General features: G+C 38.0%; 1 protein-coding gene across 1 annotated transcript; it reads left to right on the plus strand.

The window, feature by feature from the left end:
• The first annotated feature begins 45 nt into the window (after positions 1-45).
• TRAPPC11 (trafficking protein particle complex subunit 11) lies at positions 46-24,789 on the plus strand. The gene is made up of 29 exons (XM_069013839.1): positions 46-289; positions 1,285-1,454; positions 1,874-1,944; positions 2,804-2,918; positions 5,258-5,357; positions 6,088-6,161; positions 6,387-6,483; positions 7,280-7,413; positions 7,756-7,903; positions 8,349-8,442; positions 9,769-9,848; positions 9,941-10,019; positions 10,111-10,165; positions 11,228-11,373; positions 12,460-12,521; positions 12,626-12,758; positions 13,352-13,482; positions 13,993-14,148; positions 14,651-14,838; positions 15,497-15,645; positions 17,195-17,316; positions 17,988-18,107; positions 18,470-18,535; positions 18,633-18,789; positions 20,368-20,476; positions 20,725-20,816; positions 21,680-21,813; positions 22,192-22,359; positions 23,823-24,789. The coding sequence occupies exons 1-29, from the start codon at positions 83-85 to the stop codon at positions 23,865-23,867; spliced, it is 3,402 nt and encodes a 1,133-aa protein (XP_068869940.1). The 5' UTR covers positions 46-82; the 3' UTR covers positions 23,868-24,789.
• The last annotated feature ends 922 nt before the right edge of the window (positions 24,790-25,711 follow it).

Here is a 25,711-nt window from a genome sequence, read left to right on the forward strand (position 1 = left end):
CAGCGGGGCGCTCTTGTGGCCGGCCTGGGCCGCCCTCCCGCCGCCATCCTGCTGCCTCGCAGGCCGCCGTCTCGGGCGCAGGATGACCCCTCCGACTCACTGGGACTTCCCGGTGGAGCTGTGCTGCCGGCCCATGGCGTTCGTCACGCTCACCGGCCTGGACGTGGTGTACAACGCCGTGCACCGCGCCGTGTGGGACGCCTTCTGCGCCAACCGCAGAGCCGACCGCGTCCCCATCTCCTTCAAAGTGCTGCCCGGCGACCACGAGTACCCCAAGTGCAGGACGAAGGTAGCGAGCGTCGCCGGCCCCGGCTGCGACCCGTCCTGGCGGGGTCCCAGCCCGCTGCCGCAGCAGCACGAGCCGGCGGTGGCCCCGGGAGCGGGATGCGGGACTTGGTGGCTCCCTGCGGGGAAGGGCCGTGTGCCCGTCTGCCTGGTGTGCAGCCGGCTGGCACCGCGCTCTGCCGGACCTGGGCTGCCTCTTCCCCCGATGGTGGAGGGGAAGTGTGGGAGCTTCGAGTCAGGGAGACTGTGAGGGCGAAGGGGAAGCCGAGGGCGTTGTGATGGAGCGCTGTGAGTGCGTAGGAAACCAGGGTGCCCTAGCTGATGAACCAGAAACAGAGAAAGCCCGTGTGGTTTATTTTTTAAAGTACTTGCTACTCTTCTACGTAGCATTAAGGTTCCTTGTAAAATTTGAGCTTTAATGAAACCCAAAGTTTAATTTTGGAGAAACTAGATACTTGACTTGAGTGTATTCTGAAAAAAATCCAACCTAACCTGTAATGCTTTTTAAACAAAATGTTTCACTTTAACTAAGTGAAACACAGCAGAAGGAAAATCTCTGCTATTCTCTCTGCTTTGCAGTGACAAGCTAGGAAACAATGTCAATGAGATTAACTATTGGAAAACTACATAATTCCATGATGCCGGCAAAGGCAAATAATCTAAACTGGTGTGCCCTTGTTCTGTTTTGAGACCACTGTTTTCAATCGAGCCTAGTATTTCATGGCAGTGTATGAGATATGCTCCTGAACTTGACCCTTTTCTCCAATCTTCTGGAATCTGTTGTTCTTTGCTGTTGATATCTCAGATATCAGGTCCTGATGCCTGAGCTATTGAGGGATATGGCTTAATAGGAAGCAAAGGCTTGAGGGGAACAGTGTTATAGGAAAGATGACAAACATATTCTTAAGTGACAAGAATGTAGAGGCAATTCACTTTCTTCTGCTATAAATGTTTGTAAATGGATTTTGTAGCTTGCTTCAATACCCTCAATATTTTCAGAGGACATCCTATGAGTGGTATATTCCAAAAGGAATCCTGAAGACTGGTTGGATGAACAAACACCTGAATTTGGTTCCAGCACTTGTGGTGGTATTCTATGAACTAGACTGGGATGAGCCGCAGTGGAAGGAAAAACAGTTGGAGTGTGCTACTCGAGTTGAAATTGTCAGGTAGATTTTTTTCACTTGGTTTGTAATATACTGCAAGCTAATATAAGTGTGAATTGCAAAATCTGTTTGCATTCTAGAACATATAATTTTTTTTTTTCTTAAGCTCAAATTAAGGGGAACTTGAACTTTGCTTTTTAATGTACAACTCACAGTAAGAAACTTTCTTAATGGTTTATTTGTAAAAATTACTTAAGTAAAAACAGCCCCTGAAATTTTACTTGCTAACTCAGCACAATTGTTCTGTCCCAAAAAAGGGAAGACAGCATTCTCTGAATGATGGAGCATATTGTTGTGTTTGGCCTTTTCACCTATGTAGCATTCTTCCAGTGCTTCCATCTAGACTGAAATCTTATTTTATTCTGGTTATTCAGAAATAAGAAGTGAAGCCTTGACACTGTGCTATGTTGTCTTTATTTTAGGCAAAGTTTGCAGGGAAGAAATACCAAAGTTGCTGTGGTTTTGATTCAGAAAAAAACACCATTGCCCCCAGGTACTTGACAACTCTATGCACAGTTGTGGAGTTCTCATATTTCAGAAGGCTCGGTGGACTGAGCCGACTGGTTTGTCACATTATCTGTGGTTCTTCATTTTATGTCATCTATATTTATTAAATGCACTGTGACTGTAGGAAGGTGTAAGGATAGAAAGAGCATTCAGGGCAGTTGACCCTAAATATTTGATACTTTTATCCCTGACTTCTTCCTCTTAAGTCCAAGTGCATTTTTTGATACACAGGATCAAAGGTGGTTTGTATAGGAATACATTTGACCTGCCTTCTTGTAAGCAAGTTGCATTTTAAACATTGCTTGAGATCAGGAAAACCAGTGGAAGCATTAAGAACTTAGAGGGAAGGGTATTTGGTACCTACAGAGGTTTTTCATCTTCACTTTGTTTTAATCAATAAAATTTTGGAGCTATGTGGAGCTGTGAAATGTGATACACTTTAACCTTACATTTCTGTAGAGCTACTGTGTGCTTTCTAGTGTCTGGCAAACCATTTTTTGTTTTTTACTCTACCTGCTGTATGTGTTTGTTTCTTCTGGATGCTATTGTATTTCTCAAGACATAGGATATTTAATTCTGTGACAGATGAAAAACTTACATCATACTTGTAATTTTTTTGCTAAAAACTGTTAGAAAATTTCTGCTACGTGTTCTGCTGGATGAAGCATGGAGTACTCTGAAAGAAGTAAGAAAGAATGTGCTCTTGGTTTTATCTTTATTATTTTCAATACTGTTTAGACCTTTAGGTCTACCTAAGGTTCATAACCTGACCTTTAAGCTTTTAGAGCTAGTTTGACATGGCAGCACCACATACCACTTACTTGTGCTTTCCTTGACTTCACTAGGGGAAGATGTTATTGCATCAGAGAGGGCAGCAGCTTTATGTAATGCTTGTGACCTTTCTGGAAAATCACTCTTTGTACTTCCACACACTGATCATCTTGTTGGCTATATTATAAGGTAAGTGAGTGTAAACCCCTGTCTTGCTCTCTTTGCTGACCATGGATTGGCTTACATGACACCAGGCCTGCTGGCATCAGATGGTGCACACTTGTCTCAAAGGGGAAGAGGGATCTCTGCACAAGAGTTAGCAGAGCTCACTGAAGGGGCTTTAAATTAAAGTGGGAAAAGGATAAAACCAGTTTCACTAAAGATAAGCCTGGGATCAGCATGCCAGTGTTGGACTATTGGTGTGCTAGCAAGAGCCTTCATTCTGCTGGCTCAGTGGAGGTAGTGGATGGAAATGCATGCAGTGCTGTGTCCAGTTCTGGGCACCTCAGTGCCAGAAAGACATTGAGATGCTGGAGTGTGTCTAGAGGAGGGCAATAGAGCTGGTGAAGGGTCTGGAGCAAAAGCTTTATGAGGAGCAGCTGAGAGAGCTGGAGTGTTTAGCCTAGAGAAGAGGCTCAGGGAAGACTTTATTCTCTACAACTACCTGAAAGGAGGCTATAGTGAAGTACAGGTTGGTCTCTTCCCCAGGGCTTCCCTTCAAGCCATAGGATGAGAAGAAATGGCTTAAGTTGCATCAGGGGAGATTTAGATTGGATATCAGGAAGAATTTCACCTTCACCACAGGGGTTATCAAGCATTGGAACAGGCTGCCTAGGGAAGCAGTTGAGCCACCATTCCTGAAGGTGTATTTAAAAGACACATAGATACTGTGCTCAGGGACAGTAGGATGGTTTAGTGGTGGACTTGGCAACAGGTTGACAGTTGCATTTGATGGTCTTAAAGATCTTTTCCAATCTAAACAGTTCCATGATTCTAACAGAGGTGTTGAGAGAGGTTGTAGGTTGAGATGACTGCTATGTGGCACACTCATTGTAGACCAGCTGTGAATGTTTTACCTGTTTGCTGGAATTCTTTAGATTATTCTGATGAATTCCACACAATTTCATTCCTCTGTGAGGTTGAGTAATGACAGTCAGAGATGTTGCTTTTAAAGAAATATTGTTAGATATCCTAAGATGTTCCCTTTCTTGAGTCAGGTAGAGGTAAAGTGGGCTTTTCTGCTTCTACAGTGGTTTTGGCCCTGCTGGTTCTAAACGATTTTCCCTACAAATGTGTTGCTAGGTTTAACTCTTAGCAGGGTTTTGGTTTTTCCTCCCCTCCACTTCATGATTGTGTAGTTCTCTCTTTCTATATATACTAAGTGGCATCTATCTGGTTGCAAATATTATGTCTTTGTCATTTTATACATTTCTTGTGCCTTCTGTTTTCATATTTACATGAACTACAACTTCAGATAAATTAGGAAGGCCTTTCAAAAACAGATTGAGGAAAACTAGACAGAATTGTGTAGATCTAAAAAGAAGGGCTCAAACTAAGGCAAATCGTGGTTTACTATAATAAGTTTTAATTTTTCCATATATTCTCAGGGAGAGTAGGGGTCACAGTCTGAGAGGTGAATTCTTCTTTCACCTTCTATTTATGTATGAACAGTATAATTCTCAACATTAATTGATGCTGTTATTGAATCCATGCTGCTCACAAGCTGCCACTGGAATCGATCAAAATTAAGTAACCGTTACTTCTAGCTTTTCTTACTTTTTTCAGTGCTAAATTGAGAATGTAACAACAGAACTGGTACTTCAGCCTTTGTTTCCTGCATGTGTCAGTGCTGTTGCATGTATTTCTCTCCTGGATTTGGATCTTGTTCTAGTTGATTTTACTCCTTACAGCTTGATCATACAGCATATGCTCCTTAGATCCTCACATATTGCATTTAGTGTTCTTGTCCTCTTTGTGTTCTCCTCCTGTGAGCTGCCTTGGGCTGTTTCTCTTGCAGACAAGTTCCTGTTACCTCTGCAGCTGATGTAGCTGTTGATGTTTGGACAGAAGGATGAAACCTAGTCTGTACCCTCATAATTTTATTTACTGCTGTTTTTTCCTTCCCACTCCTTCTCCCACAGTCCAGTAAATAAGATGCTGTTCAGACATATCCTGTGAGCCTCAGCAAGGTTTGCTTGTTTTGACTTAGGGCCATCTCTCTACTTTCTACTGCCTTGCAAAATCAGAATAGCTTATCATCAGACTATCTTAAATACTAGAGTTCGTTGTATGAGAGGTTAGTATATAAAGCTCTCAAACTTACTTCTTCTTCTTACTACCCCTTTTGTGAAAGGTTTTTGTCTGCAGACTTACCCTGTGTGGTGACTTAAAGAAGAGTTTAGTAATATCACAAGGTCCTTTGCCAATGCTGAAATAAACATGGTTAAAAGTAACTTACTTTGAAGAACTTCAGAATTTCTTTGTATGTGGGAGAAACTTTGTGAAACTTATGAGCAACTTTGTTGCAGGTTGGAAAATGCTTTTTATGAGCATGCACAGACTTACTACTACACAGAAATAAGAAGAGTTAAATCTCATAAGGAGTTCTTGAACAAAACCACTCATCAGGTAATGTTACCCTATTTTGAAATACTGTGGAAATTATATCGCATGCTAAAACATGAAAATAAGAGTTTGTTGCTTAAAGGTTTTTATTCCCCCTTTCCAACTTGAGGTGTTCTTTCTTAATATAGGAAGTAAATCTGGTTTTATTTTCTGCAGTTTAAGCTTTTATTTTGGTTGGGTTTTTTCTTACATTTGTCTTCCTCACATCTTCCTCAGAAGAGCTGCAGGCCAAAATTAAGTTCTCAGATTAAAAAAACTTCTCATTTATCTACATGGTTTAACCTAATTGAGTGGAGTATCTTAAGTTGTGGGATGTACTTCCCTTAGATATTTTGTACTCACAGTTGCACTTGATTTCAGTTTTTAACTTTTGCTTTTCAAATCCACTCAGACACATTATGTTCTGTTGTGATTGCCAGCTTCCCTCTCTTGGAAGCTGGAATCCAAGTGGTGAGCTCCAAACCACAATCAGCTCTGTTGGCATAGAGATTTTGAGGTGTTACAAAGCCTCTCTCTTGTGCCAGAGTAACAGGCTTTGAATAGATGAAATCTGTTGAAAGATCACTGCTGTGTCATGGTGGCAGAGGGAACTATTAGGAAACAGTTGCACAATCAGTTTTTCAAGTCAAGTGCTGTGTTATGTAAACCTCTGAAGTTACCACCTGTATCTCTTTGTACGTAACAAGGTGTGTCTGGGTGTTTGTGAATGATGTACACTGGTTGTGTTTTGCAGCTTTTGTTTGTTAGACACCAGTTCAAAATAGCCTTCTTCAGTGAGCTGAAACAGGATACACAGAATGCCCTCAAGTAAGACTTGTGTTATCTTCCCCCATCCTCTCTACCCCAAATTACTGCTAAACTATGAACGGTGACAAATATTTTCCTGAATGCAAAATTATTTAAATGCATATGTAAGGGGCAAGTTCTTCACTGGGAAGAATGCTCTGATTGGAAGACTGTTTCCCACTGTCAGCAGTCCTGTTCTAGAACTTTATTACCATGTGTGATTTAACTCTGATTATTCCTGCTTAGGAATTACAGAACTGCATATAATCTTGTGCATGAATTGAGGGCTCATGAAACAAACATGCTGGAAATCAAGACCATGGCAGGATTTATAAATTACAAGGTAACAACTGTACTTCTAGTCTTTGACAACTGTTACTTAAAAGAAAAAAGTTGATGCACCTTTAACAGGGAAAGGCTGTAAAGTTCCATTTTATATTGCTTTTACAGAGATGGATTAGAAAGAGGTATCATTGGAGCACCAGTTATGCTCAGACTTGCAGAGACTTCTGAATTCTACACAAAAGAAAGATCCTTAGCTGAAGTCTGGGATTATCTTGAAGGATTTGAGTTCATTTGAGATGCAGTCTTCTGAAAGACTAGACTCTTAACTCTCACTCTGTGCAAGGAAAATGAACACCAGGGCTGCTTGTTCCTTGAACATTTTTGTCTTCTTGCAAAGATTAGGCCAATATAGTTCAGTTGCTTCTTGATAGGAGGAAGAAATTAACTATCTAAGAATCAGTCCATACTTCTGTGGTATTCTGGGGGCTTTTAGGTAAAGCAAAACTATCCCACCATTTACAAGAATCTTGGAGTTGGATTCCATCAAATTCCATTTGTGGACTGCAGGCTTCAAAACAATGGTCTTTCTAGAGGCTCTAAAGATCCCTGTTACATTTGGCAGTGAGTTATGCACTCTTCCCTTGATGTCTTGGGGAAGAAGGGGATGATCAATAGTATTAGATGAAATAGAGCACCACGTGGTTTCAGGTGTAGTACATTATGGTTTATATCTACTTTTCTCTCTGTTTTTTATGCAATTTTTGCTCTTCAGAAATATGTAAAATAAGTAGGGGGGAGGGTTCGAGTGCTAATCCTTAGCAGTAGCTTTTCACCTTATTTTTATTTTTTCCTAGATCTGTCGCCTCTGTTTTCAACATAATACTCCGCTGGATGCTATTGCGCAGTTCAGGAAGCATATTGACCTATGCAAGAAGAAAATAGGAAGTGCAGAACTGGCTTTTGAGCATGCAGCTTGGATGTCTAAACAGTATGTTTTTGCTTAGTAGTGTCTTAGATAAGCAGTGAACTTCAAAAGGTTTACTTTATACAAAGTATAAAGTAAATATACAAATACACAAGTTCTTAGTTCTCTGTCTAAGAGATACACAAGAACATAAAATACACTGTTGTTCTGTTTTGCATCAATCATTGACTACTTTTCTCTTTGAGTGAACAGAATATGACACAAATGCAGCCATAGAACTTAGACACAAATGTTCAGAGAAATATAATCTGTCTTAAGAGTAACCAGAACTTTTAATTGTAGGGTACCTTTCAGTTCAAATTGCTGTTCTGTACATAATGTTGGTTATGAATGTTTTTTTAACAGGTTTCAGGCTTTTGGTGACTTGTTTGATGAAGCAATTAAGCTGGGATTGACAGCCATTCAAACTCAGAATCCAGGTTTCTATTACCAGCAGGCAGCCTACTATGCACAGGAGCGGAAACAACTAGCAAGTATGCTTTGTAACCATGATGTAAGTTGGGAGGGGAAAAATGCTTGGTAACTAACCAGATAGTGAATTAGCTAATGTAGTCTTAAATGGAAGTGGGACAATCTGTAATATGTGTAAATGAAATCCATTTCATTTCAAAGGATATGTGTCTTTGTGATGCTTGTTAACATTACCTGTATTTGTTATCTATGGAAAAAGTTGCCCCAGAACAAATGCATTAGTATTTATTACAAATAATTCTGACATGTTTTTAAATTTTTTTTGTATACTTTCTACATCTCTGGATACTGGAAAACTCACTTTGTTTTTCCAGTATATTTATATATGCACTGTATCTGGTGGCTTATAGGAAACAGAGAAACAAGAGCATTAGTATATGGGGGGGTATTGTTTTGGTATTTTTCTGACACCTGCCTGGCAGAAAATGAAACATGAACCCTTTTAATTACTGTATTTGAATTTACAGTCCTCTGTGACATATCCCAGTCCAGACCCCCTGGAAACGCAAACTGGAGTGCTTGACTTCTATGGGCAAAGAGCGTGGCGGCAAGGAATATTAAGTATGTTTCTGTGTCTTGCATCTGTGGAGTTTGCAGAAACTTATTTAGCTGCTTATCCTGCCAGCTGACTTAATGGGTATCAGCACATAATCCCTGTTCCACTGAGATGGATGCAGGGCTGAGGCCTCACTCTCCTGTTAGTTGGTGGTATGACTTGAACAGGTGTCAGCTGGAAGCACAGGAAATGTGCTTCATCTCTAGAATAAGTAGAAAAAGGAACCTCAGGTTTTACAAGTCTTCAGCAAAGTTGCATAGGTGTACAGCAGCTCTGCTGCTGCTTTGTTTCTATTGCTGCCTAAGCTACCTGTAGTCACCATGATGCAGGAGTCTCTGACTGCAGCAAAATGTGATCCTGGAAAGAGAAGTCAGGGAACTGGATGCAGCAAAAATAATGATGTTTGTGAACACAATTGTTATAAATGGATCCTGCCATCCATGCTGTATCTTGTCAACTGCACATGTCAGCTTGGGACTGGGTTTTTTGTTGTTCTTCTGGAAAGGTTTTTTTGGTTTTGAAATGGATTTGAGAGGATGCAATGACTGGATTTTAGTCTAAGAAAGGAATTTGATTTTCCTGTTAAGGAGGATGTTTCCTCAGAATTTCAGACTCGGCATTGTAACAGCTTTGAACTATATATGAATATATATACAGTTTTGAGATCTTCATTGTTGTCTGTGGTTTTACTTCCCTTTCTCCCTTTCCATTTGGTCTTCTATATTCTCTGCATATTCTCTGGGCTTTGCCACTTTATCGCTGCCCTCTTTTAAAGATTTTATTTCATTTACTGTCGATACAGTATTGCCTAACCTCTTTCATCTTGCAGTCTTACTGTTCTAGAATTACTTAGAATCTACTGGTGAGGTTAAACAGTTTAAGATGAAGAGAAACTTTACATGTCGATATAATAAAGTTTGGGGTTTTTTTTATTCCAGCAAGAGTTTGTTGTCTTTTAAAGCCCTATACAGTTCTTAATACATTGGATTTCTCTATTGCTACTGAAATATAAGCTTGAATCCATACTTGAGATCAGATTGGAAAAGGGCTAATTTGTCTTGACATACGCACTTTAAATGTTAATAGATGCAATATAAGGACTAGGTGGTTTTACTGTAATTTGCCGATTTTGGGTAGATTCTTTTAAACAAAGGGAAAGATAGTTGTGTTCTAGAATTTCCCTTCTAGGGAGATATATCTGCCTGTGAGGTAAAAGAACGTGTGAGTGTGTTTGAGTTGAAGCTTGCATTGCATATGCTCACAGTATAAATAGTTCCCTTTGGGTCTGGACAGAATTCCAGTTTCATGGATTTTTTCATTGTCTGATGCAGGCTTTGATCTTTCTGATCCTGAAAAGGAGAAGATGGGGATTTTATCCCTACAGCTAAAAGAGAAAAATGTCCTTCATTCGGTAAGTTTTATTCTTAAAAAAACCCCTGTTTTTTTTAACACGACCCTGATGTTTGCATATATAATGATATCAGTAATGGTTTTATCTGCTAGGAGCTAATAATCACTTTGTTGAGTAATGCTGTCGCACAGTTCAAGAAATACAAATGTCCAAGAATGAAAAGTCATTTGAGTGAGTATAGATAATCAGATGCATTTTTTAAATTTAATTTTGCAAAGGCTTTCAGTAATGATCTGTGTTGTTTGGTTTTTTTTTTAATCAGTGGTTCAAATGGGAGAAGAATATTACTGTGCTAAAGATTATGTCAAAGCTTTGAAGTGAGTATCATTCATGGCTGCTTCTTTTACATGCTATCTTCTCACTAAGACCCCGTGACTGCAATGGAATAATGTTGGAAGCTCGTGTAAGATGCTCCTTGTATCTGGCTGTGATTGAAGCACAAGCTATTGAGTCTATGAACCCCACTTACATTAAAGAAAGCAAAACAGATGAGTCAGTTATTAGAGCATAAAAAGTTCCTGCTCTGAGCTGTTGTGGGAGTTTGCCATATTGGGCAAATATTATCTATTTCTAGCTCACTGATTGAGTGCTGTCTGTCTGTCTCTCCTGTTTGAAGTAGAAGAGATGTATTTACTGTTGTTAGTAGCTGACTGCACTTTACATGGAAGAGAAGAGAGGCTGCAATAAGCAGATCAATTTGTGTCAAGCCTGATTGTTCTAGGAACAAGCATTTTTTATGTTAGGTAGATTTTTCTGAGGTAGGCAGAAATCTTTGTCTTAAATAGTTGAGAAGGGTTAATAAAAATCACTTCTCTGCTTTGCTAGTAACAGCTGTCAGTATTAGGAATGTGTTAAGGTGTGTGGTTTTGCCCGATAATGATTGATGCAGGTGTTGTGGATGTTTGTAACTCTTGAAGGGAGTGGGGGATAGGAAGTAGGAGAGAAAAGAAACATCTTGGCTTAAGGAACATTAAATTTCTTCAGTTTGGAAGGGGACTTTATTGTGGGGGTTTGGTTTGTTTTTCTAAATACTTACTGCATATTCAATAGTAAGGCATATTTTTAATGCAATATTGGACAGAGGCACTTCTGTCCAGTTGCTGTTTTGCTAGTTCTCTATGTGAAGACAGATGAGTTTTCTTGTTCTCTTGTGAAAATTTTTCTAGCTCAAACTAGAAAATTCAGGGAATAAATGTTTCTTTATCATAGTTTCATGCTGTTTTAAATAAATCATTGCCATGTACGAACAGTAGACTTAACTTTAATTTAGCACTTGTATTAGTGAAGATGAATTTTGTCTTAATGATACCAAATAAATGCAAGCTTCTAAAAATATTGGTGAGCATAACTTGTTTTCTCTCAACTTTGCTGTGTTGCAGGCTCTTGGATTATGTTATGTGTGAATATCGCAGCGAAGGATGGTGGACCCTCCTCACTTCCATATTGACAACAGCACTCAAATGTTCATATCTGATGGCCCAGCTGAAAGATTATATAACCTATTCTTTAGAGCTACTGGGTAGAGGTATTCTTTTAAAAAATACACTCGGCCTATACAGAAAAATTTAAGTACATGTGTTTTGAAATATGACAAATCATTGTCACAGTGCTTACAATACTTCAAATTATTTGACTACAAAGTAACTCTGTACTTGTGCTGGATTTTTACTACCTTGTGTGGTACACTGGAGTTGAGTTTTCTTTCTCTTCTATCATAAAATTCCTTGCATTCAAATAGATTGTCAGGATATCTGAGACACAGAGTTTCATTTGAGACTGTTCAAATAATGTAATGGGAACTTCCTGAACTTTGGGATGGGAAAGAACTGTAGTATAGCTAAAAGAGAAAAACATTTTTTTCTAATAGCAAGGCTAACACGATTTTTCTGGACTTTAATGTCCCAAATATGCTTCTCCCAGACTTTTTATAGAACTTTGCTGATGAAATATGCATGTGGGATGTTTTAGGGAAAAAACGTGGCATAGGATGGCTCCACAGTAACAGTGCAAGCACTCTGGTCCGTGTAATGCCTGCTCCTTGACATGGCAGAAATAATCCTTTTGGGCACTAAATTGCTAATATACCACTATTACAGCAGGTGTGGTAAAAATGGGTTTGCATCTTCTTATAGCTAACCAGGCTACTCTGCTTTGTATTGAAGAATAACAAATGATGCAAAGCCACCTTTCTTCAAGAAAAGAATGCTTATTTTAAAGAGTCCTTGTTTCTTCCTGTCACCGTCTGTAGTTGTTTTTTCTAGTAGTATCTGAGCTGGCCTCTTTGCATGTTCCAGACTTTTCTATGCTTTCTTTTGTTTTTAAATATAAACAATAAGAAGCTATAAGCATTATTCTTCTGGGGCTTTGCTCCAATAAATTACAAAATGGTTGTCTAACCAAATAATATTTTCCTTGGTTCTAGTGAAAGTAAGAGGAAACATTTAAAATGGGAATGTACTTCATTACTGGTTAGATGGATGTCAGAATTTTTTTCCCTGGAATGTGATATTTGAAAGATGCAATCTGAAGGAAAGATTTATTGTTAAATTTAAAAAAAAAAGTAGAGACCCTAGCTTCTGTCTTGTAATCTTTGTTTTGTTCTGTTTATTAGCATCTACTCTTAAAGAAGATCAGAAATCTCGAATAGAAAAAAATCTCATAAAAGTTCTAATGGTAAATGGCAGAACTCCTACTACTCCCTTTTAAACAGTCCTAAGAGTGGTCAGTGTCTGGTACCGTTCTTTTATTGTTCTTTGTAATCTTTTGCCTGCATACAGAATGAAAGCCCTGATCCTGAACCTGATTGTGACACTGCTGCTGTGAAAGCATCACAGAAATTGTGGGCTGACCGTGTTTCCTTGGCAGGCAGTAATATTTTTACAATAGAAGTCCAAGATTTTATACCATTTGGTAAGTAAGAAAGTAAATTTACACCGGATCATAAATTTGGATGTAGTTATACCTTGAAAATGACTAATTAGGATGAAAATACGAAGGGTGTATTAAAGCCAGCAACAGTGCTCCAGCATTGCTCTGTTCCTTGTCTAAATCTACAGGATAAGAAATAATGAGAGGTCAGTGATCTCTTATCCCTGATATGGATTACTAAGGAATTCTTTGCTTTTTGAAAGACTTCTGACATTCTGGTGTTCTTTGAAGTAGGACTCTGAGGAAAGAGGGCAGAATGTTTTGCAAAGTAATACTCACCATTGAAAAGAGGGCATGAGTGACATTCGAGTGTACAGGACTGTCTACTTTCTGCTGGATATCTGCATCTCCTCTGTTCTGCAAAGGTTTTAGACAAGTGCTGAAAAATGCCTTTCTGTGACAGTGTTAGGAGCCAAATTTGTCCCACTTGCAAAAGAGAGTTCTGAGAGTATACACAGCCCAATTCTTGCCACAGATATTTCAGGAGTGTGCTTCTGGAATTTAATGTTATAGTTTGTTTAACACCTACTTCTTGTTTCTCTTTCTTTTTTTTTTTTTCCTTTTTTAAATTCCAGTACAGTGCAAAGCAAAATTTCTTGCTCCTAGTTTTCATGTTGATGTTCCTGTGCAGTTTGATGTATACTTGAGAGCTGATTGTCCTCATCCTATCAGGTTCTCTAAGCTCTGCATCAGTTTCAATAATCAGGTACCTATGTTCTAACTATATCTGACCTAGTGATAGAAACTGATAATAAGAATGGAATAACATTTTAGTGTTTTTAAACATTAAAAAAAATCAATTTTTTTTCCAAAAAACTATGTTAATACTTAAGCTGAAAGGTATTTGGGTTTTTTATGTATTATCTATCACTTTTGATGAGTACATTGATACTGGAATAAGACTCTGAAATGCGGTCTGATCAGTTCATCTGTTGTATCTGTTTTTTTCTATGAAGCTTGCTAAAGTTTCAGAAGGATCATTTTAATGTCTTATTTCTTGTGAATCATGAAGTTACATTAGTATAAAGGATATCTTGTGTCAGAGAATTGCACTGTAATTACTTGCTAGTCTAACTTTGGTATTGTGAAAAGTAGGAAGAACCCATAAAATTTGCTCCAGTAACACAGAGCCTTAATATTTGCTATATTGCCATTACTCTCTAAAGATGTCTTCAGTCTGAATGTATCAACTTTTTTCACCACTCCTCCATTGTAGGATTACAACCAATACTGTGTTGTAGAAGAAGCCTATCAGAAAAGTGATATTCTAGAACAGTCATCACAAGGAACAATGTGCTTAGTGCCTGGCAAAACAAGAAAGTTCTCTTTCAAATTTGTTGCAAAAACTGAAGATGTAGGAAAGAAGATTGAGGTTTGTCCATTTGTTTTGTACCCTTCTAACTGTTACATACCATGAACTCAAACTCCAGTGTGCCTGTAATCTGGCACCAGTTAAAAAGTCGCTGCAGTTCCAAATGTGTGAATTCTTGAAAGTGAGTATCAAGAGTGAGTGAAAGTATTGACAATGACAAAACACAAAGAAAATCACAAAAAACTGAAGAATTGTTTCAAGAATTTTTTAATCTTTTTAAAAATATATATATGCAATACTTAAAAAAAAAAGTGAGAGGTGGTATAGCACTATGGGAGGGTAGGAAATTGAAACCTATTACACTGCTTGCACCTGAATATGCATACCTTTTCCACTGCTGTTTCATTAAATGAAATCCTGGGGTGGTGAGGTCCTCAGTCTCCAAGCTGTCAGAAGCTTTTTGATGGTACATGTATTTATGATGTTTGTGTATGTTGGAAAACTATCTTCCTACAATAGGTGGTCAGAAGACTCAGCAGTTGTTTAAATTTGTGTCTCTCAGATCACTTCTGTGGATTTGATCCTGGGAAGTGAATCTGGCCGCTGTGTGATTCTGAACTGGCGAGGAGGAGGGGGAGATGCTGCCTCATCTCAAGAAGCCTTGCAGGCAGCACGGTCCTTCAAGCGAAGACCTAAGCTTCCAGACAATGAAGTGCACTGGGACACTTTGACTATTCAGGCAAGCACTATGTGAGTAACAAGTTGGAAGTATGTATATAATGTATAATTGTGAGTCTCCTGTGAAGCCCTGATCGCTCTGCTTAAGAAAATAAAAGTCTTGTTTGGACTTCTTCATACAAGCCTTTTAATATGTGTTTGCTTAACTGGGGATAAGATAGACACTATTCAATTCTTTAGGACTCTTGAGGCTCCATATAGCTAGAAGCACAGAAAAAGCTTGCATTGATCTCTGAGCATACCAAGTACAGTTTAGTTCTCCGCCTCATCTAACTTTGCCAGCCAGGCTTTTCCCAGATTTTTTGCAACTTAGGAGGTGTTACTGTTCTCTTATGAAAGCCATCACACAAGAATCCCTAAGAAACTTAATTTTTATTGAACTTATTAATAATGAAAATAGTGAAATTTGATTGTAGTTGATGCAGGTCCTTTTTTTCTTTCCTTACAGAGCATCTGAACCATTAATGCTTATTACTGGGGTTCCAAACTGGTCTTTTTTTATCAAGTTGTTCCCATCATGTTGTTTTTCAGGACTCTCACATCTCTTAGTTTAATAGGCCACCAATTTTGGGAACTCCCTTAAACAATAGGGTGTTTTAGCCTCCTTTAAACTAGGCTTAAAAGCATGCTGTTTAAGAAACATACAATAACTGAGTCTTTTCTCTTAAAGGATTATTTCTAGAGTGCCGAACATTTCTGTTCAGCTCCGTCATGAACCCCCTGCCCTGACTAATGAAATGTATTGTTTGATTGTGACAGTCCAGTCACATGAGGAGACAGTGGCCAAAGATGTCAAGCTTACAGCAGGTTTAAAGCCAGGTATTTGGGGTTATTTCTTTTAATCCAGCAGTCTCATAATTGACTCCTTGTTCTGGATGCAATGCAGAGAAATATAGTAAACTGTTTTCCCACAGTAACTAAAAGCCAAACCAAAGTGAAAGTTGGGAATGATGAAATACCAGTCGTAAGAACAACAGCTAACAAACTGGTTCAGTTATGATTATTTTAGCCACTGGTTGTCTGTGGTGCTTACATGGATATTTTCAGAATCTAAGTCTTTTCAAGTTTGAAAGTAAATGTGGAAGCTTTTTTATTCCTTTCTAACATTTTATTCAATTTGCTTGTAACTGAATTTTTTTTTTAACCCAAAGAGAGATCATTTTCTTGCTGAGCTGAAAGCACTAGACATTGCTAGATAAATGTTTTTTAAGTATAGATTTAGTGGGTTTTCTCTCACCCACCCTGCTTTTTTTGTTTTCCCTGCCCTGGACAACATGGTTTGGTTTTTAAATCACTTGAAATTTGGGGAGCAATGGAGCACTGAGGCAGTATTTCTTAGACTGCAAAGGAAAAAACTGCAGATATTGTATGTCTTAAGTCTTAGCTATCTGTACGTAGATACTGCTGACTGTTTCCAGCATGTGAAGCCCAAATGTTATACTCAGTATGCCTCTTTGTAAAAATTGTCCTAAAAGATAAAAATATTTTTAAGCCACTAGCATATAGGATGCCATATGTTCTGTATATTCTGAAGTAGAACCACATTTCTATACAGTTGTATGGTTCATTAAAGTCAGTTCTTGAAACTTGTTTAATTGGATGTTTGGGCTTGGCTCCTTAAGCAGTGTTTAATAGACGGTCTTTGTTTTCCTTAGGTTTTTTTTTTTCCTTCCTTAATCTTAACTCTTTACCCTGGGATATGCAAGGTCAATGTGGGCTTGCTGATTGCATTACAAGAACAATTGAAATCTGACATTTCATTTATAGGGAAGGTGATGTATTTTCCACAGTTGCAACTCTTTGGCAAGGTGTGGCTTGTTTAGCTTTGAAAATTATCCCATGTAATTGCAGTAATGCCATTATTCTAGTTGAGCTCTGACCGAAGACTGGTGTCATTTAACATGTATACATTTCTTTTTATGTATGATGAACACCAACTTGAAAGAAAAGTTTTAAAAATACGTGAAATCATTAAACCATGCTCTTGAAAACAAAAGAATCATGGAACAGTGAAACTTCCTTTCTACTTCATTATAGTGTACCAAGAAAAACTTAGATCACATAATCCTGTTGTGTTGCATAGATGGTAGGGAACATCTAGATATGATGTCTGAGTTTTGAGATTTTTTTTCCTGGCCCAAAGAGATGAAACAATAAACTTGCAAGGGTGCAAACAGTTCAACTTAAAAAATTTTAAGGTGTTGTCAAATCTATCTTCTGCTGGTACTTTTGAAAGATTCTCTCAATGAAATGAACTGTGTTAATTCCTCACGGATTGCTTTTTGAGATTGTTTATTCTTTTTAGTTATTGTTTTCATGCTTTAGTGATGTAAGCCTGTGTGGATATGAGCACTGTTTTTAATCCTAGGGCAAGATGCCAACCTGACTCAGAAAACTCAGGTGACTCTTCATGGAACAGACACATGTGATGACTCTTTTCCTGCGCTGCTTCCTGATATCCCTGTAGGAGACTTGCAACCAGGAGAAAAGGTCAAGGCTTAAAACCTTACTTCTATATCATACTTAAGAAAACAGGGACCAACTAATAAAAGACTCTTTGATAGACTTCAGTTTACTTTTGGATTTCTGAATGAATAAATTAAATACTTACAGCATATTTTACCTACTGTTTACATGTAGTTTAATATTCCTTTAATGAGATCAGCTTTAGGACTAAATTGGGGAATAAGATATGTTCTGGGATTGATAATACAGCTGGGAGATATGAAATAAGGAGGCTAATTTCAGCTGCTAATGAAATGCACTGCTAAATGGACAGTGGATAATAGTCAGCAAGTGTGATTCAAGATGGTAGAGGATCAAATATGTGGGCTTTGCACTAATCTGAAGTTTGACTAGTAAATTAGAAGTTGCTTATGTCATATATTACACAATTATGGTTCTTTTTTTGTATTGTTAAGTAACAGACAAGCATCTGGAACAAGCAAATCCAGTGAAGCAGCTGGAATTGTGCTGCTATGGTTAAAAACATTCACTGCATGATCCAGATCATACATTGTAGGAGATTCATTATGGTCAAAATAATGCCCATTTAGCTGTTGTCCTGTTGGACCAAGTCAGATGATTAACAACTTTTGGACAGCTCTAGGCCTAATTAACATAGTTTAGATATAGCTCATACAGTCTCCTTTATTTTGCAGCTGGAAAAACCAATATACATCCGTTGTGGAACAGTTGGTGCAAGAATGTTTCTGTTTTACATTTCTTACTTAATCAACACTGTTGTTGAGGGGAAGGAAATCCTCTGTAGGTGTCACCGGGTAGGTTTTAAAGATGAACTATTTGCATTTTATGCAGATGAATTTGTGCAATACAACAGATAACTCTAAAATCTGTAATTTCTAGTATCTTAAAAACCTTGCCAGAAGATAGAATAAATGTTAAATCAGCAGTATGGCAGCCCTTATTAGCATGAGCAGTTCCATAACTATTAGCAAAAGAAAAGTTTTCTATATCTGTCTGTAAATATCTTTAAAAATACGTTCTTCCCTGGGGAGGACTTGGTTAAAATAATGGTTAAAAGTAACTTTACGTTAGTAATCTTTGACATCAATAGCATGGCCTTAAGCTGAATATAACTTTTTTTCCTCTCTTCTTGCCATCCCTTTCGTTACCTCTACAGGATGAAACTGTAACCATAGACACAGTATTTCCTTTTGATGTTGCTGTCAAATTTGTCTCCACAAAGGTACGTGTTTGAAAAGTTGTTCATGTTTTGGAATCACAGCACTTTGGAATCACACCCTGTTTAGTTGGAAATAGAGCTTGTGTGTGTGTCTTGACAGCTGGAGCACTTGGACAGAGTATTTGCAGATATACCATTTTTACTGATGACAGACATCCTGAGTGCCTCTCCTTGGCCTCTCACTATTGTAACAAGCCAGTTACAGCTGTCAGCTTCCATGACCCCAGTAGATCAACTGGAATCTTATGTGGAGAATGGTAAGTTTTCTTAGAGTGTATTCTCTTATCAGTAGGATACTTTTTGTATAAATTGGGAGTAATAAAGGGGAACATTTTAAATAGTGTTTGTTTATTGAACTGTAAATAGAAGACAGCTGCTTAAGACTCTAGTTGCTTGCCAGAATACAACTTGGACAGCAGCATGCTTTAAAATGTAGTTCTGCTTCACTAGGTCAACTAAATAGACTTGAATGATGGATGGTAAACAAAACTCTAAATGTAACAAACATAACGGAAAGCACCTGAAGTACTTTTGAAATGCAACTTCTTAGATATCCACATGAAAAGATACTCAATATTTCCAATGTTTCTGGGCTATATATACCTTCTGTAATGCAAACACTTTACCATGAGATAGAGGCAGTATCCAAAGGCCAGTGATCCATGTCCATGATTGCAGTCACAAAACTGAAAAATGTGAAGGGTAGGTTATAAAGAACAATCAGTAGTAAGCATCTTTCTTTTAATATTACCACAGTTTAGTAACTTATTACTTAAATTTTAAAAAGTTATCTTGAAGATCTCAGCCATTAAAACTGCATCCATTAAAGCAGTGTGTTAAAGTTAAATAAATGGAATACTTAATAGTAGAGCTGATCCAAAATCTTCCAATGAAACATTGTCTTTGCATTTGTGGGCTCAGAGATGTGAATTATGTGTTCTATCAAAACTTTGGATCCAATGAAGTATTCTGGGTGGTTGCCCGACTGTGGGGCAGCTGTCTACTCATGTAATCAAGGACTTGCAAGGCTCTTGTTCCTCTGTAGATTCAAGGGTTGCCTGGAAAAAAGCAATTCTTTCCCATGTTCTTTAGTCTTCAAACTCTGATATTTCATCTTCAGATTGTGCTTCATGGCTTCTGATTGATGCTCCTAAAGAGCTAAATGCCAGTACATGTGAACCCTGTAGGTATTGACCATTCAGCTGTCCATCTTTTGGTCAATGTGGTTTTTTTTTCAATATGAATGACAAATTTTGAAAGACTGAAACCTATTTTCTTAGTACTTTTTTAAAATCACTCTCTAGGTGAAAAGGTCCTTTTTTTTTTTAGTTCATTTGAGTGGAGCAAAAAGAAAAGAAGAAAAAGTGAAAACTCAGTTTCACTAAAAAGCCAGTAGGTTTTTCTTGTGTTCCTTCTCTTCCCCAGCTCTCATCAATTTGAGAGGGAGAGGGGATGTGTCCATGTTCATTTTAATTTTCAAGCATCAGAAACATCTTATGCTGATGTCTTGGAATTTGCTGTAGAAGCATAGAATTTGAATTGGCATTATTTTGCTTTTTATGTGTGTTTATGAGCTCTAAATTTGCAATGACTCATTCTATGTGTACATTATGATGCCATTCAGAAAGTAAAGTGACATATATTTGTATATGTTACCCTTTCATGTATTGGAATACTTCACAATCTGTTGGATTTATACATTATGTTGACATACGTTGCAAAGATCTTCAAAGGCCTTTCTGGCTGAACACTTGTGTTTGTGTCATATTGCATTTCTAGGCTTGGTGGCTTAGGCTGTTATTATGCTTTGATTTTAAACAAAATCTTGCTGATAGTTGTTTTACAGACAGGTGAGAGTGCCAGTGAGTGCTTTTGCCTTCGATGTCCTCCAGTTACTAATGCTAGTGGAGTGGCAACTGGATGTTATGTAATTTCCTGGAAGAGGTAAGCATCTCTTGGCCTTGATAAGGAGAGGAAGTAAGCTGGTTTGTTCTTAGGCATGAGAGTGAGTTGTTGGTTGTGGGCTTTTTTGGGAGTGGGGAGGAGTGCAAAAAAACAAAAAACCAGTTTTGTGTTTTCCTGTAACAAGCACTGTCTAGACTTTGGACCTACTAATTATTTCTTAGTTTGTATACTTGATACTTTATATAGTATAATATTCAACATGGTCTGCATTTGACTTTCTCCTGCAGAAGTTCACCTGTGGAAAGTGTACCTGTTGTAAACACAGTCATCACTCTACCACATGTGATTGTAGAGAGCATTCCCCTCCATGTTAATGCAGGTAATATTAATTTGGCAGCATACATTTCCCAATTAGAATTTTTAGGACTGCCAAAATTTTTACAGCCCCCAGAGCTTCCATTTACTGTAGTGAAATACAGAAAAGTGGTGCTGAATATTATGGAGCGAGAGAAAGAAAGCATACCATCACTTAGACTGCCTCAAGGCTTGCTCTTCTTTCCCCACTTGAAGGGGAGGTAGGTAGTTACACAAATGTGTTCTCCTAAAAGCTGTCAGTAGAGCTGACATAATGCTCAGCCTGTGTTATGTGGCAGCACAGCAGCTGGAGTTACCTCTGTTGATGCTGCCCTTCCCGGCAGGTTTCTCTAGATGCCTATGGCAACAGTTGTTCCATCCACCCACATGCTGGGTGCATCCCAGGAAGAAACAGACTGGAGAGTTGGAGATATTTGTTGGCAGGTGAACTGTTTCTCTTTAGCACTTCACCTGCACTAGAAGGGGGGGGATTGAAATGCCCACCAAACACACATAATTCCAAAGCTTTCCTTGGCTTGGTTTTATTTGTACTGAGATTCTTCCACTATCCTATCCTGCTAGACTTTGAAGGAGCCTCCTGACAGTATCTGATTAGATTTTAGTAAGCTGAAAATCGTTAGCAGCAACCAAAGTCTTAGGGCAGCTGGGAGGTTTGTAACTAGATGTTGAAGAAGTGGTACTGAAAAACTGTAATGAAATTGCGTTCTGTTATTTAATCTGTTTTTAAAAAAAATGGTCAGAAATGCTTTAGATGCCTAGTTCTTGTATCTTTTTTCCTTAATTTTTCACTGCTTTTTCAATAGACTTTTTTTGAGTGGAACTTGAAAATGCATTTTGTATTTGAGATTACTTACTTTCTTTCCAAAGATCTGCCATCATTTGGTCGAGTCCGAGAGTCCTTACCTGTCAGGTATCACCTGCAAAATAAGACCAATTTAGTCCAGGATGTGGAGGTGTCCGTGGAACCCAGTGATGCCTTCATGTTCTCTGGCCTTAAACAGGTACAGAATTGTCACATCCACTGATCCTGCTGGTTTATCTGGTAGTGAAGAATACATTGATTAGACTTATACGGGTGTACAGAGAGGACAAACTCATTGTTTTTTAGATGTTTAAAGTATGGTAAATTCTGTCTGGAAGAATATATGGATGCAGACTCCATTTTTAAAAGGCCTAGATGGAAGTCTGACTAGGAGCTGTTTGTCATGTCGTGTATGGGTAACGTGGTGTTTCAGTGTAGAAGCAATGGTTTAACTAGAATCAGAAATTCGTTGCATTCTTTCCAGCTTCAGAAAGTAACCAGTGTATAAATAGAAAGTGAAGAGGGCTTTTAGATACAGAACTTACTTACGGTTGTGGCTTCCTTTTCTTTTTTTAAGATCCGACTAAGAATCCTTCCTGGCACGCAGCAGGAAATGTTATATAACTTCTATCCTCTGATGGCTGGGTATCAGCAGTTACCTTCTCTTCATGTTAACCTGATGCGATTCCCAAACTTCACCAATCAGTTGCTCAGACGTTTCATACCGACACACATTTTTGTAAAGGTAAGGCTGTGAGGAGTGACTCGTGTTTAAATGCTCAGATTCTGGGGACAACCACCCCAGCTCTGTTCAAAGCTGTGTCTCTAAGCAGACTAATATGTCCAGCTTGTAACAAGGTTACTTGCTTTGAAAAATCTTGTGTTGTGCATTGGTGTTGTCAGCCAAAATCTTTAGGAAGTCTCTTTCAGTGCAGCTGAATGTATTCATGTATTTGGTTACCACTAAATGAATGAGCTGAATGTACTTGTCCTGTCCCTGTTGTTCTGTTCCATGTTTCACTCTGTAAAACGAGTTTTAAAGTTGCCTCTATTTTGAGCATAGCAGAGTGAGCTAAATATAATAAAATACTTTTAATACCGTAATTTGTATCACTTCTGAAAAAAGAAGTGTTTGAGCAACCCATATGACTAAGTTCGGAGACGCTGTAGCATCCCACACCTCCCTAAATAATTTCTAAAAACACATTCTGTCAGTGAATCAGATTTTTTTTTTTTCAAAAGTGGTATAACTCTGAAGACAGTTAATCATGTAATGAAAAACAGGTATTTTGACTTTTTAAGAATCATTTAAATCCATATGCCCAAAACAGTGCTTTTTCATTCCACTGCTGCTCTCTCAGGAATATTTTGTTCACTTTTTATTCAGACTTTAAACAAGTAAGGAGCCCAAAGACTTGTTTATATGATTTGAGAGGAACTTGTTCAGACATCTGTAATCATGTTTCTAGGAAACGGGCGTGGCATTATTTCAATTTTGTTTTAACCAAAAGAGATAGGCAGAACTTACTTTTTGAGTATGCTGTCAGTCACTGGCTCTTCTAGATTGGTTGTCAAGATGTTCTCCTAAGTAAATAGAAGAGGAATTTTTCCTCAAAGTGTGGTGTTCACAAAACTCCTGTGGACTCTCAAGTTTCAGAACTCTTTGCTTTTGCTTTGGAATTGTCAGAACCTCAGAAAACCTTATTGTAAGGATGTCTTTTCTTCTTTAAAACTTCTTCCTTGCTCTCTCCTATCTCTAGTGATGTTGCTTCAATTCCTCCAAGAAACTGTCAGTCTTATTCCTGTTTTACATATTGATAATTACCAGCTTTCTATGCTGCAGTAATGCTCAGAGCTCTGATCAGCCAGGCCTTGTGCTGTGCAGATGTGTATGGAGAAGGCATTTAACAGGGCAGTTGAGGAGCTGAGGCCTCTACCAAGTACTCACTGGACCAAACTGAAATTCCAGTTTGATGTCCTTTGTGCCACTACTTGAAACCTTTAGAAGTAGGATAAGCTTAATGCTATATTTGGGTACCAGAGCTACACTGACAACACAGTGTGTTGCAGAGTTAGTTTCCTAGTAGTCTATCTTTTCTGTTTAGGTTTGGGATATTTGGTTTGGTTTTTTTGAGGGGAGTTTGTTTGGGTGGCTTGTTTTGTTCTTGTTTTTTTTTTTTTTAATTCTCTGTCTTTATTTTCTTAAAGCCTCAGGGTCGTCAAGCAGATGACAACTCGATTGCAGCTGCATAACTTGGAGACCTGTACCTCTGCACTTAAAGAAAATGGGATGTTGCACAGAATATGTAAAGCTCACTTTGGAAACATGGCTTTGATCAAAACATAAGAATTAAATTTTATTTTGAAATTAAAACTCTTAGCAGAACTAATGTTAAAAAAAAAGCTAGTGTTTCATAGACTTCTTTAAGGAATAAACATGTGGGGAAAGCTTGGTGCTTTATTTAATGGGAACATTCTTTTGAAGTTAATTCTGAATGTCAAACTCTTAAAAGTATTATTGAGGCATATTAAATGTCTTGAGTATTTAAGTGAAGAAATGCTAATTCATTTGACCAAAACTGAAAGATGTTTTCACAGTTAACAGTTTAAGTGCAAGGTTTGTATTTACTATTAGAGATTTACAACATTGAAAATTATCATTTTTTACAGAAGTTTGTCCTGTGCCACTTGTGTTGAAGACAGAGCAGGTTGTGCAGTAGCACCGTAAATGACAAATGGCTACATCATACTGTTGCAATTGAGCAGCTTACTAATCCTTTAAAACCATAACTCTCAAAAGGCACTATTTCTCCTGGGTAAGCCATACATCCAATTTTGAATTCAGCAGCTAGTCTAATGAACAGAGATTCATTCATACCTGTTGGACTATCCAACCTGGAGCTGATGGGGTTTGGGGTTATTTTTACACACACAGTTTCCAGATTAAAGACATGTCTTGATAGTCTCCTGCTGTGTGAATTTAAAAAATAGACATCCTACTGTTGTACAGCTCTGGATGAACTGGTGTTTAAAGTACAGTAAATTATGTATATATAAAAATTGCATTGTGAAAATTTGCTTTGTTTAACTTTCTAAATAATTACATTTTGATTGCTTGGGAAATACCTTATTTATTGTCAAAGTGAAGTTCTAATAAACTGCTTGTGACAGAGTACTTCTGGAACTGTCCTTAACTGCGTTGCTTTCACAGTTGTTTCATAATTCTGATCTCACTTGTGGACTGATGCATAACATCTGTGAAACTTGAAGGAAAGCATGAGTGAAGTCCTGAAAAAATACATGTGAGGATATACTGTTTTTCCATGGAGTGCAGAGGTAGCTGAATTATGAGGAGTTTTTGCAATATATAGGTGGGGATAAGAGGATGACTAACTGTGCCAGGAAGAAGAAATGAAACCTTCCTTATTCTTTGCTTAAATGTACTGAACTAAGTGGCAGTCATGGAATAGGTATCTTATCTTTCTCTCTCTTTTTTTTTTTTTTCCAAGAGTGGAAAATGCATTTCTTTTCCAGATATTTTTTTCTTTTAAGTAGCCAGTCAGGTTGCAGCAATGCTGGCACCTCTGTTACTGCTTCTTAAAAGACATGTTGATGCAAGTAGTGTAAGTGTTCGATGGAGAACTGGGTGCCTTCCCCAGCCCCCAAAACAGTCTAAGAGTCTTTGAGAAAGGAGAGGGCATAAAATACTTTCATGGTTACAATAATGTTACAGTTTTAAGGGAATGGAGTAAATATGTTCCTACTTAAAACTGTGAGTAGTAAAAATAATAATACAGAAATGCAGGCATATCCCACACCATGGAAAAAGCTTGCCATAGTTGCAATTCCTGTTCTTTCATTCGCAGAGGGAATCTTTTCTTGTTTTGTATAATCTTACTATAGCTGTAAACACTACAAAGCAAATATTTTGGTGTTAATTGTCTCTAAAGTGCTAGGCACACCTTTTATGCTATGTAAATGACTGATGTGAATGAAAACATGCAGCAAGCAGGAGCCACCTTGTTAAAAATGCTCAAGAAGTGATTAATGATGACTATCTTTCTGACTCATAAGGTTCTAATGCTGAGGGGAATCTT

This window comes from Aphelocoma coerulescens, chromosome 4 (assembly GCF_041296385.1).
Source record: "Aphelocoma coerulescens isolate FSJ_1873_10779 chromosome 4, UR_Acoe_1.0, whole genome shotgun sequence".
NCBI lineage: Eukaryota > Metazoa > Chordata > Aves > Passeriformes > Corvidae > Aphelocoma > Aphelocoma coerulescens.

Excerpts from the sequence above, each read along its gene's own strand:
- TRAPPC11 (XM_069013839.1), top strand. The coding sequence starts at position 83 with ATGACCCCTCCGACTCACTGGGACTTCCCGGTGGAGCTGTGCTGCCGG. Across the intron at positions 12,759-13,351 it reads CCAAGATTTTATACCATTTG|TACAGTGCAAAGCAAAATTT; the intron begins GTAAGTAAGAAA and ends TTTAAATTCCAG. Across the intron at positions 13,483-13,992 it reads GCATCAGTTTCAATAATCAG|GATTACAACCAATACTGTGT; the intron begins GTACCTATGTTC and ends CCTCCATTGTAG.